The sequence below is a fragment of the Mustelus asterias genome, chromosome 13 (genome assembly GCF_964213995.1).
Source record: "Mustelus asterias chromosome 13, sMusAst1.hap1.1, whole genome shotgun sequence".
Classification (NCBI taxonomy): Eukaryota; Metazoa; Chordata; class Chondrichthyes; order Carcharhiniformes; family Triakidae; genus Mustelus; species Mustelus asterias.
In genome coordinates, this window is record NC_135813.1 from 47,330,562 (window position 1) to 47,342,966 (window position 12,405).

A 12,405-nucleotide genomic window follows, 5' to 3' on the forward strand; every position below is an offset into this window, starting at 1 on the left:
TTAGTTTCACATTAACCTGGAAATTCCAGGACTGTTGAAAACTAATTTGACAATTTGTTTTCTGTAACTTAGTTCTGTAAAATGGCAGTGAAGAGAAATTTAGACAAAATGTGAACTCTGAATGCTGATGACATTTCAGCAGGAAAAGGCATTTAGACTCCACATCCCACAGTTCTCAATGATTAGACTGTAAGAACGTGCGGCAAGAGACCTATCAGAACAGCAGCACTCATCATCATGCTTCCTGTTGCACACAAATTTCCTCAGCAATGTTGGCAGATCAAAATTGCAAACAAATCACTCAATTATTTCACCAGAGATTCTAAAATATCAAAGAGGTCTTTGCTTAGGCTCAGGGCATTATTGCCACGAATTAACACCCCACTCTAGAGACCTGAGAACAAGGCTGATATTTCAGATAAAACATGAGCGTATTGTAATCAATCTGGGACAACGGTGAGCACCTGCAATCCAGCAATTTAGAGGTTCAGTTTGTCATTAGCCATTGCTCAGTTAGTAACACTTCATTTGAGTCAGATGGTTGAGTTCAAGTTCCTCTTCATCATCCAGAGTAAGATCCAGTGCAGTACTGAGGGAACGCCGCTGTCAGAGCTGCTGTGTTTGAGGAGACATTACACCAAGGATATATCTGCTCTCATGGGTGGGTGTCCAAGATCCCACGGCAATACTCAATGTATTCCTGGGTGTCCTGACCAATATTCATCCCTCAACCAACAACACCAGAGTAGATTATCTGGTCAGCATTTTGACTCCTCCACAGTATGATTTGTCACACAGCGTGTATGACATCCAAGCAGAAATTTACAACTAAATACTGGGAAGACTGAAGCCATTGTCTTCCCTTCCTGCCACACACACTATTTCCGAGCCACTGACTCCATCTCTCTCCCTGGCAACTGCCTGAGGCTGAACCAGATCATTTACCAACCTTGATATTGTATTTGACTCCAAGATGAGCATCATAAATCCATACCATCACCAAGACCGACTACTTCCATCTCTAACATCGCCCAACACAGCCTCTGTCCTGCTGGTGAAACTTTCATCCATGCCTGCGTCACCTCTGCGGTTCTGGCCTGCTCTGCACCTTCCACACTCCATAAACTGGAGCTCCCTCAAAGATCTGCTGCCTCACACCGAGTCTGGTTCATCCATCACTTGTGCTGACTGATCTTATTCACCTACCTGTCCAGCAACTCTACAATCGTCAAATTTTCATCATTGCTTTCAAATCACTTCATAGTCACACATCCTTCCATCTCAGTAACTTCCTCCAGTTACAGAAACTTTCAAGATTAAACTTTGATGACGTTCCTGTGAAGTGCCTTAGGATGTCTCTCAGAATTCTAACGCTCAGAAGGAGGTCTTTCAGCCATCATGTCTGCATTGGCTCTCCAAACGAGTATTGTGACTTAATACCATTCTCCTCCCTGTACTCATGCACATTGTTTTTAATCACCTAATGCCCTCTTGAATCCCTCAATTGAATCTGTCTCCACCACACTTCCAGGCAGTGCATTCATTTAAACCTGAGCTATTCGTGTGGGGAAAAAATCTCATCACATTTGCTTCTTTTGAAAAAAAGCAAATTACTGCGAATGCTGGAATCTGAAACCAAAAGATAAAATGCTGGAAAATCTCAGCAGGTCATCTTACAGATGCTGCCAGACCTGCTGAGATTTTCCAGGATTTTATCTTTTGGTTCTTTTGAAAATTGCTTTAAATCTGTGCCCCACTGTTCTTATTCTTTTGATGAGCGAAAACAGTTTCTCCCTATCTAATCTGTCCAGCCCCTTCATGATTTTGAACACAATCAAATCTCTCATCAGACTTCTTTTCTCAGACAGGTACAGAGTTGCCTTTACTAGCTACACACTGAATCTGTGCACCTCAGAAATTGAACTGTCGGCAGAGAAGTGCTGCATACACTGTGCATTATTTGTGGATGGTGCAACATGATTGTGTCTCAGGTAGTTCTGTAAAACAAAATAGGATGGCTAAACATAAAGGAGATAAAATGCTTGATGCAGTTTAATGCAGAGAGACATTCATGAACTTTGGGACATCCTTGTTATTTACATATATGTAAAAGTTCTGATATAATCTTCATGCTCAACATATTCTCATTTTGTATTTCATTAGTGAAGGTGGCCTCCTAATTGATGAGAAGCGGGAGAATTATGTCAAAAGCCCAGCACGAGAGCATTGTCATTAGACTTTACTGCACCATTGCACGTCACATCCCAACCAGCTCCCCTGGCTGTAAATAAAGTAAACTAATCGTGATGTTTAAAAGTATTATTTTGTTTTGAGAATTTGAACACTGGGGCAGTTAGGCTGCATGATGAGATGATGAGGACATTGTGATATCACAGCAGTTATTGTGACTGACTGGGAAACATCTGTTACCAGGCAACAACCACTCAAAACCAATCAAGGCCGGCAGGGAACGCCCCCGTGCAAACTAACCAATGGGAAGGCGTCTCCTTGATGGACAGTCGGGATTGCCCAATAGGAAACAGGCGGCGATGACGTTGTATTATATAAGGGAGGCAGCGCGCGTTGGTTGTTCAGTTGAGCGAGCAGTTATCCCGTTTAGAGTAGCGTAGGCAGAGCTGTCGGTATGCGAGAGATCGTGCATCTTCAGGCCGGCCAGTGTGGCAACCAGATCGGGGCCAAGGTCTGTACTGTTAGCCTCATTAGCATTAGGGGTTGCAGGGCATTTGGGGAGGAATCGGAAGCCCGAAGAAACACCCCAAAGGTTCGGGTGGTGAGTGGTTGAAGCCTACTCCGTGAAGGCCGCTCGGGCCTCGCTGACCGTTGGGCACGGCGGTGACCGCCGTGTCCCGGCCGTTAACCGCACGCGCCGCCGCAACACGCATGCGCCAGGCGAGCGCGGCAAGGGCGAGCTCAGTGCACTCATGAGCAGTGACGCATGAGCAGTGAGGATTAGTCAATAAAGACATGGTTCACATCCCCTCACTTCACATTCCCACCTCCACACATTCTGTTGCACTTACTCTGACTGCTGTCAGCTGAAGCATTTATACACTGATGACAGAAGGACCTGGGTTTAAAGCATATTCTGCAAACTCGATCACAAGTAGGGTGCAGTGCTGACACTGTCAGAGGGTCAGTAGAACCATAGAATCCCTACAGTGCAGAAAGAGGCCATTTGGCCCATTAAGTCTGCGCCGACCACAATCCCACCCAGGCCCTACCCCCATATCCCTACATATTTACCTGCTAATCCCCTCTAACCTATGCATCTCAGGACACTATGGGGCAATTGTAGCATAGCCAATCAACCTAACCCGCACATCTTTGGACTCTGGGAGTACTGAGGGAGTATTGCGCTGTCAGAGGGTCAGTACTGAGGGAGTTCCACACTGTCACAGGGTCTCTACTGAGAGAGTGGCACACTGTCAGAGGGTCTGTACTGAAGGAGTGCTGCACTATCAGAAGGTCAGTAGTGAAGGATTGCTGCACTGTCAAAGGGTTGAGTGCAGCATTTTCAGAGTCAGTACTGAAGGAACATTGCATTATCAGAGGGTCTGTACTGAGGGAGTGCTGCACTGTCACAGGGTCTGTGTGAGGGAGTGCTGCACTGTCACAGGGTCAGTACTGAGGGAGTAGCGCACTGCGTGTGAATGGGTCAGTATTGAGGGAGTGCTGCACTGTCAGAGGGTGTGTACTGAGGGAGTGCCACACTGTCACAGGGTCTCTACTGAGGGAGTGGCACACTGTCAGAGGGTCTGTACTGAGGGAATGCTGCACTATCAGAGGCTCTGTACTGAGGGAGTGCTGCACTGCCTGTCAAAGGATCAGTATTGAGGGAGTGCTGTATTGTCACAGGGTCTGTACTGAGGGAGTGCTGCATTGTCAGAGGGTTAGTACTGAGGGAATGCTGTACTGTCAAAGGGTTAGTATTGAGGGAGTGCAGCATTGTCACAGAGCCAGTACTGAAGGAACATTGCATTATCAGAGGGTCTGTACTGAGGGAGTGCTGCACTGTCACAGGGTCTGTGTGAGGGAGTGCTGCACTGTCAAAGGGTCTTTACTGAGGGAGTGCCGCACTGTCAAAGGGTCTTTACTGAGGGAGTGCCGCACTGTCAGAAGGTTAATACTGAAGGAGTGCTGCACTGTTATAGGGTCAGTACTGAGACAATGCTGCACAGTCACGGTGCAGTGCCAAAGGAGAGCTGCATTGTCACAGGGAGCAGTGCCATGGGAGAGCTGCACTGGCAGGGTGCATTGCTAGGAGAGTCTGGACTGTCGGAAGGTGCATGGCCAAGTGGGTTTTGTGGTGTGTGGGGAAACTACGGCGTTGGGGTGTGCGGGTCTGAGAGTGATAGAAACATAGAAAAACTACAGCACAAACAGGCCCTTCGGCCCACAAATTGTGCCGAACACATCCCTACCTTCTAGACCTACCTATAACCCTCCATCCTATTAAGCTCCATGTACTCATCCAGGAGTCTCTTAAAAGACCCTATTGAGTTCGCCTCCACCACCCCTGATGGCAGCCGATTCCACTCACCCACCACCCTCTGTGTGAAAAACTTACCCCTAACATCTCCCCTGTACCTACCCCCCAGCACCTTAAACCTGTGTCCTCTCGTAGCAGACATTTCCACCCTGGGAAAAAGCCTCTGAGAGTCCACCCGATCTATGCCTCCCAACATCTTATACACCTCTATTAGGTCTCCTCTCATCCTTCGTCTCTCCAAGGAGAAAAGACCGAGCTCCCTCAGCCTATCCTCATAAGGCATGCCACTCAATCCAGGCAACATCCTTGTAAATCTCCTCTGCACCCTTTCAATCTTTTCCACATCCTTCCTATAGTGAGGCGACCAGAACTGAGCACAGTACTCCAAGTGGGGTCTGACGAGGGTCTTATATAGCTGCATCATTACCCCCGGACTCCTAAACTCAAGTGATGTCGGAGGGTGCAGGGCTGAGGGGGGCGTTGTGGTGTGAGAGGATGCAAGACCGAGAGGATGCTGCGGTGTGGGAGTGTGTAGGGCCGTGGGGACACTGAAGTGTGGGAGGGTGCAGTGCCATGGGGTCACTGCAGTAGGGGTGATAATGGGGCCGAGAGTCATGTTGGAGGGTGCAGTGCGGGAGTTGAGCTGGGCTGAGGGTACACTGTGGTGTGGGAGGGTGTGGGGCTGTGGGAACATTGCGGTGTGGCCGTTGGGACATCAGTGTGGGAGGATGCTGGGTTGTGGGGACGTTGTGCTTTGGGATGGTGCAGGGTTGAGTGGACGCTGTGGTGTGGGTGGGTTTGTGACCATGGGCACACTACAGTGTGAGAGGGTGTGGAGCCGTGTGCACACTGGTGTGGGGCTGTGCGGACGTCTCAGGTGTTGGAACGTATGGTGCTGTGTGGACATTACGTTTTGGGAGGGTGCAGGTCCGGGGAGACACTGCATGTGTGTGAGGGTGCAGGGTCGAGTGGGCGCTGCGGTGTGGGAGGGAGTAAGGTCGTGGGGACACTGTGATGTGGGAGGGTGTGGGCTGTGGGAAAACTGCGGTGTTGGAGAGTCCAGGGCCATGGGGACACTGCAGTGTTGGAGGGTGTCGGGCCGTGGGGATGTTGTGGGGTGGGGATGTTGTGGGGTGGGGGGGACGGGGACGCGGTGGGGGGTGTCCAAGCCATGGTGCACTGTGCTGTGGGAGTCTAATGGGCCGAGGGCACTATTGGAGAGTGCAGGGCCATGGGGCAGTTTTGGGTCATGGGGGGGCTGGTGTCGGGCCATGGGGACTGTGCTGTGTCGGTGGGTGCAGTGCTGAGGGGACAGTGCACTGTGGGAGGGTGTAGTGCTGAGTGGGTGTGGGAGGGTGCAGAACCAAAGGGACGCTGTGGTGTGGGAGGAGCGGGGCAGTTGGGCCATTGTGGTGTGCGAGGGTTCTGGGATGAAGGTACGATGTGGTGTGTGAGGGTCCAGGGCAATGGGGCACTGCCATGTGCAGCTGTGGGAGGATGCAGGGCCGAGTGGACGTTGCACTGTGGGAGGATGCAGGGCCGAGGCTTCTGTCGGAGAGTGCGGGGACGAGGGGACGTTGCAGTGTGGGTGGGTGTAAGTCCTAGGGAATGTTGCGGTGTGGGAAGGTGCAGGGCTGAGGGGATATTGCAGTGTGGGGCTGTGGGAAGATGTAGGGCCATGGGGACGCTATGGCACTGGGAGATGTGGGGCCAAGGGGACACTGCGGTGTGGGAGGGTGCAGGGCCGAGGGGACGCTGTGGTATGGGAGGGTGCAGGGCCGAGGGGACGCTGCGGTGTGGGAGGGTGCAGGGCTGAGGGGATATTGCGGTGTGGGAGGGTGCAGGCCGAGAGAACACTGCAGTGTCAAAGTGTGGGGCCATGTGGACACTAGGGTGTGGGAGTTTGCAGTGCCATGGGGCTTTGCTTCTGGGGAGGGTGAAGGGCCCAGAGGATGTTGCGCTATGGGAGGCAAATGGGCTGAGGGCGCTGTAGGAGGGTGTAGAGCTGAGGGGGTGATGTGCTGTCGGAACGTGTGGGGCCATGTGGACACTTCCATGTGAAGTATGCAGTGCATTGGGCCTTTGGGAGAGGGTGCAGAGCCATGGGGACACTGCTTTGTGGATTGTAATGGGGCTGAGGGTGCGGGGCCATGGGGACACTGGTGAGGTATGAGAGGGTGCAGGTCTGAGGGGATACTGTGATGTGGGAGAGTAATGGTCGAGGGCACTGTTGGAGGGTTGCGGACCATAGGAACGTTGCCGTGTGGGACTGAGGGCGCTGTTGGAGGGTGTAGTGTTGTGAGGACATTGCGGTGTGGGAGGGTGCGTGGTAGAGGGTGCAGTGCCTTGGGGACGTTGCAGTGCGGTAGCTGTGCAGGACTGTGGGGATACTGTGGTGTGAGGCAAATGCACTGAGGGGACACAGGTGTGGGGTGGGGTGGAGGACTGAGGGTACTTTGCAGTGTCAGAGAGTATGGGGCTGTGGGGACACTGCGGTGTGGACAGGTGTGGGGCTGTGGGGACACTGTGGTGTGGGTGGGTGCGGGGCCGTGGGGACACGGCGGTGTGGGGCCGTGGGGACACTGCGGTGTGGGCGGGTGCGGAGCCGTGGGGACATTGCGGTGTGGACAGGTGTGGGGCCATGGGGACACTGTAGTGTGGGCAGGTGCGGGGCCGTAGGGACACTGCGGTGTGGCGGGTGCGGGGCCTTGGGGACACTGCGGTGTGGACAGGTGTGGGGCCGTGGGGACACTGCGGTGTGGGCAGGTGCGGGGCCGTAGGGACACTGCGGTGTGCGCAGGTGCGGGACTGAGAGAGGGGTGTCCTGCTGTTGGAACGTGTGAGGCCGTGGGGACACTGCGATGTGGGAGGGTGCGGGACCTTGTGTTTGTTGCTGTGTGTGAGGGGTGCAGGGCTGTGGTGCGGGCGGATATTTAGGGCCATGGAGCTACTGCGGTGAAGGAGGCAAATGGGCTCAGGGCACTGTTGGGGGGGATGGGGGGTGGGGGGAGGTTGGAAGGCCCTGGGAACGTTGCGATGTGGGAGTGTGCAGGGCTGTTTAGACATTGCAGTGTTGGAGGTTATGGGGCTGAGGGGGTGATGTGCTGTCGGCACGTGTGGGGCCATGTGGACACTAGGGTGTGGGAGTGTTCAGTGCGTTGGCTCTTTTCTTTGGGAGTGGGTGCAGAGCCATGGGGACACTGTCAGTTGTAATGGGGCTAAAGGTGCGGGGACACTGCGTTGAGGGAGGACGTGGGGTGGGGGTCGTTGTGGTGTGGGAGTGTGCAGGACTGAGGGGACACTGCGATGTTGGAGAGTTTAGGATCACGGGATCTCTGTGTTGTGGGAGGGTGCAGCACCGAGGGGACGTTGGGGTGTTGGAACATGAGGCGCCGTGTGGACACTATGGTTTGGGAGAGTACAGGCCCTGGGGCGCTGCAGTGTGGGAGGGTGCGGGCTGTGGGGATACAGCTGTGTGGGAGGGTGCAGGGCTGAGGGGACGTTGCGGTGTGAGAGGGTCTGGGGCTGTGGGGCCCGTGTGGGACGTGTGCGGCCATTGGGACATTGGTGTGGGAGGGTACAGTGCAAAGGGGCTTCTTGCTATTGGAGAGTGTGTGGCCGTGGAGACGTTGCGGTGTGGGAGGGTGTGGGCCATGGAAATGTTGCAGTGTGGGAGGGTGCAAGGCCGTGAGGACACTGCGGTGTGGGAGGTACGGGGCCGTGGGGACGTTGCGGTGTGGAGGGTGGTGGGGGATGTCCAGGCCATGGGTGCACTGCATTGCGGGAGGCTAATGGGCCGAGGGCGCTGTTGGAGAGTGCAGGGCCACGGGGGTGTTCTGGGCCATGGGGACAGTGCTATGTCGGTGGGTGCAGGCCTGAGGGGATAGTGCGCTGTGGGAGGCCGCAGGGCCATGGATTCACAATGGCGTTATGGCCTGATGGGCCGAGAGGATTCTGCGGCATGTGTGGCTTCAGGGCCGAGGGTACGTTGTGGTGTGGGGGTGTCCGGTGCTCTGGGGCACTGTTGTGTGCGGCCATTGGGACATTGGTGTGGGAGGGTGCTGGGCTGTGGGAACATTGTGGTGTGGGAGGGTGCAGAGCCGTTGGGACACTACAGTGTGGGAGGGTGCAGGGCAGTGTGCACACTGCAGTTTGGGAGAGTGTGGGGATGTTGCGGTGTACAAGGGTTCAGGGCTGAGGTACGTTGTATTGGGGGAGTGTCCAGGGCTTTGGGGCATGGCTGTGTGTGGTCGTTGGGACATCAGTGTGGGAGATGCGGGGCAATGTGCACACTGCAGTGTGTGAGGGTTCAAGGCTGAAGGTACGTTGTGGTGTGCGAGGGTTCAGGGCCCAGGGTACGTTGTGGTGTGGGATTGTCTGGAGCTGTGGGGCAGCTCCATCTGCATACGTTGGGACATCAGTGTGGGAGGGTGCGGGTCGTGGGAAATTGTGGTGTGGGTGGGTGTAGGGCTGAGGGGGCATCTCGCTGTCAGAGGGTGTGTGGCCGTGGGAAAATTATGGCATGGGAGTATGCATGGGCGTGGTGACGTTGCGATGTGGGAGGTTGCAGAGCTGTTGGTTCACTATGGGATCAGGGGGGTGCTGAGCTGAAGGGACATTGCGGTGCCGAAACGTGTGGAGCTGTGTGGACATGAGGGTGTGGGAGTTTGCAGTGTCATGGGACTTTTCTTTGGGGAGGGTGCAGGGCCTTGGGGATGTTGTGGTGTGGGAGGGTGCGGAGCCTCTCTGCAATGTTGGTGATAATGGAGCCGAGGGTTGTGTTGGTGGTTGCAGTGCAATGGGGACATTGCAGTGTGGGAGGTGTGCAGGGCTGAATGGACACTCCTGTGTTGGAGGGTTGAGGACCTGTCTCTGTGTTGTGGGAAGGTGCAGCGCTGAGGGGACGTTGCGGTGTCGGAACATGAAGCGCCATGGGGAAACTATGGTTTGGTGGGGTGCTGCAGTGTGGGAGGGTGCAGGCTGTGGGGATACAGCTGTGTGGGACGGTGCAGGGCCGAGAGGATGTTGTGGTGTGGGAGGTTGTAGGGCCGTGGGGACATTGCAGTGTGGGAGGATTCAGGGCAGACGGGATGTTGTGGTATGGGAGTGTCTGGGATTGTGGGGCACGCCATGTGGGAGCGTGAGCGGCCACTGGGACATGGGTGTGGGAGGGTGCAGGGCAGAGAGAGCATAGGCCTGTTGGAGCGTGTGTGGCCATAGGGACAATGCAGTGTAGCAGGTTGCATGGCTGTGGGTTCACTACGGTGTTTGGGGTTGCTGAGCCGTGGGCACACTGCGGTGTGTGAGGGTGTAGGGCCGAGGGGGCGCTGCAGTGTGTGTGCATGTACATGTGTGCGTCGTGCTGTGGGAACACTGTGGTGTGGGCGGGTGAAAGACCGAGAGGTCATTGCAGTGGCGGGACATGTGGGCCATGTGGATACTAAAGTTTGGAGGGTGTAGGGCTGAGGGTGCTGTCGGAGGGTGCGGGACTGTGGGGACAGTGCAGTGTAGGCGGGTGCAGGCCTGAGGGGATGTTGCAGTGTGAAAGTTGTGCGGGGCTGAGGGTGCTGTGGGAGGATGTAGGGCCATGGGGACACTATGGCATTGGGAGGTGCGGGTCATTGCAGTGCGGGAGGGCACAGGCCATGAGGACACACCTCTGTGCTCTTTGGACACTGCGGTGTGAGTGGTTATGCGACAGAGGATGCTATCAGAGAGTCTGTGGCCAAGGGAACACTGCGGTGTGGGAGAGTGCAGGGCCAAGGGAACACTGCGGTGTGGCAGGGTGCAGGACTGAGGGGAAGCTGCAGTGTGGGAGGGTGCAGGACCGAGGGGACGCTGCGGTGTGGGAGGGTGCAGGACCAAGGGGACGCTGTGGTGTGGGAGGGTGCAGGGCGGAGGGAACACTGCGGTATGGGAGGGTGCAGGGCTGTGGGGACATTGCGGTGTGGGAGGGTGCAAGGTGGAGGGGACACTGCGGTGTGGAAGGGGGCAACGTCGAGGGGACACTGCGGTGTGGGAGGGTGCAAAGCCGAGGGGACATTGGGTGTGGGTGGCTAATGGACCGAGGGCGCTGTTGGAAGGTTGAGGGTCGTGGGGACGTTGTGGTGTGGGAGGGTGTGGGGATGTTGCATAATGGGAGATTGCAGGACTGATGGTGATGTTGGAGGGTGCAATGTTGTGAGGACATTGCGGTATGGGAGGATGCAGGGCTGTGGGGACACTGTGGTCTGCGAAGGGGCAGGGTTGTGGGGATGCTGCGGTGTGGGAGGGTGCGGGATCGATGGTGCTGCTGGAGGGTGCAGTGTTGTGAGGACATTGCGGTATGGGAGGATGCAGGGCTGTGGGGGCACTGCGGTCTGCAAAGGGGCAGGGTTGTGGGGATGCTGCGGTGTGGGAGGGTGCGGGATCGATGGTGCTGCTGGAGGGTGCAGTGTTGTGAGGACATTGCGGTATGGGAGGATGCAGGGCTGTGGGGACACTGCGGTCTGCGAAGAGGCAGGGCTGTGGGGATGCTGCGGTGTGGGAGGGCGTGGGATCGATGGTGCTGTTGGAGGGTGCAGTGTTGTGAAGATGTTGTGGTTTGGGAGGGTGCGGGCCTGTTTGGACAGTGCATTGTGGGAGGGTGCGTGGTCGAGGGCGCTGACGGAGGGTGCAGTGCCGTGGGGCAGTGCTTTGTGGGAGGGTGCGGGATCGATGGTGCTGTTGGAGGGTGCAGTGTTGTGAGGATGTTGCGGTTTGGGAGGGTGCGGGGCAAAGGGAAACTGCAGTGTGGAAGGGAGCAGTGCCGAGGGGACACTGCAGTGTGGAAGGGAACAGTGCCGAGGGGACACTGCAGTGTGAGAGGGTGCAGGGCCATGGGAATACTGTGGTGTGGGTGCGTTCAGGGCCAAGGGGACATTGTGATGTGGGTGGATGCAGGGCCGTGGAGACACTGCGGTGTGGGAGGGTGCCAAGTCATAGGGACATTGCTTTGTGGGTGGTAATGGGGCCGAGGGCGTGGGGCAGTGGGGACACTGCAGTGAGGGTGGATGAGGGGTGGGGGGGACGTTGCGCTGCGGGAGGGTGCAGGACTGAGGAACACTGCGTTGTTGGAAGATGCAGGGCTGTGGGGACACTGCGATGTGGGTGGCTAATGGGCCAAGGGTGCTGTAGGAAAGTTGAGGGTCGTGGGGACGTTGCTTTGTGGGAGGGTGCGGACTGATGACGCTATTGGAAGGTGCAGTGTTGTGAGGGCGTTGTGGACTGGGAGGATGCAGGGCTGTGGGGACACTGTGATCTGGTGGGAGGGTGCAGGGCTGTGGGGACACAACAATCTGGTGGGAGGGTGCAGGGCTGTGGGGACACTGTGGTGTGGGATGGTGCAGGATCGATGCGCTGTTGGAGGGTGCAGTGTTGTGAGGATGTTGCGATGTGGGATGGTGCAGTGCCGTGGGGACAGTGCGTTGTTGAACGGTGTGAGGTTGAGGGCTCTGTTGGAGGGTGCAGTGCCGTGGGGAGGTTGCAGTGCGACAGCTGTGCAGGGCTGGGGACGCTGTGATGTGGGAGGGTGCAGAGCCAAGGGGGCGCTGCCATGTGTGAGGGTGTCAGGCTGAGGGCACACTGTGGTGTCAGAGGGTAAACACAGTAAGAAGTCTCACAACACCAGGCTAAAGTCCAACAGGTTTATTTGATAGCAAAAGCCACTAGCTTTCGGAGCGCTGCCCCTTCGTCAGGTAAGTGGGAGTTCTGTTCACAAACAGAGCATATAAAGACACAAACTCAATTTACAAAATAATGGTTGGAATGCGAGTCTTTACAGGTAATCAAGTCTTAAAGGTACAGACAATGTGAGTGGAGAAGAGGGTTAAGCACAGGTTAAAGAGATGTGTATTGTCTCCAGACAGGACAGTTAG

General features: G+C 55.9%; 1 protein-coding gene across 4 annotated transcripts in view; it reads left to right on the forward strand.

Annotated features, from left to right (window-relative positions):
• Positions 1–2,644: 2,644 nt before the first annotated feature.
• The window catches only part of LOC144503109 (tubulin beta-4B chain-like), a 269,050-nt gene continuing 259,289 nt past the window's right edge, over positions 2,645–12,405 (forward strand). For all 4 annotated transcript variants that reach the window (XM_078227617.1, XM_078227619.1, XM_078227618.1 and 1 more), the window contains exon 1: positions 2,645–2,701. In XM_078227617.1, the coding sequence (XP_078083743.1) occupies positions 2,645–2,701 (57 nt within the window). The remainder of the gene's footprint in view (positions 2,702–12,405) is intronic.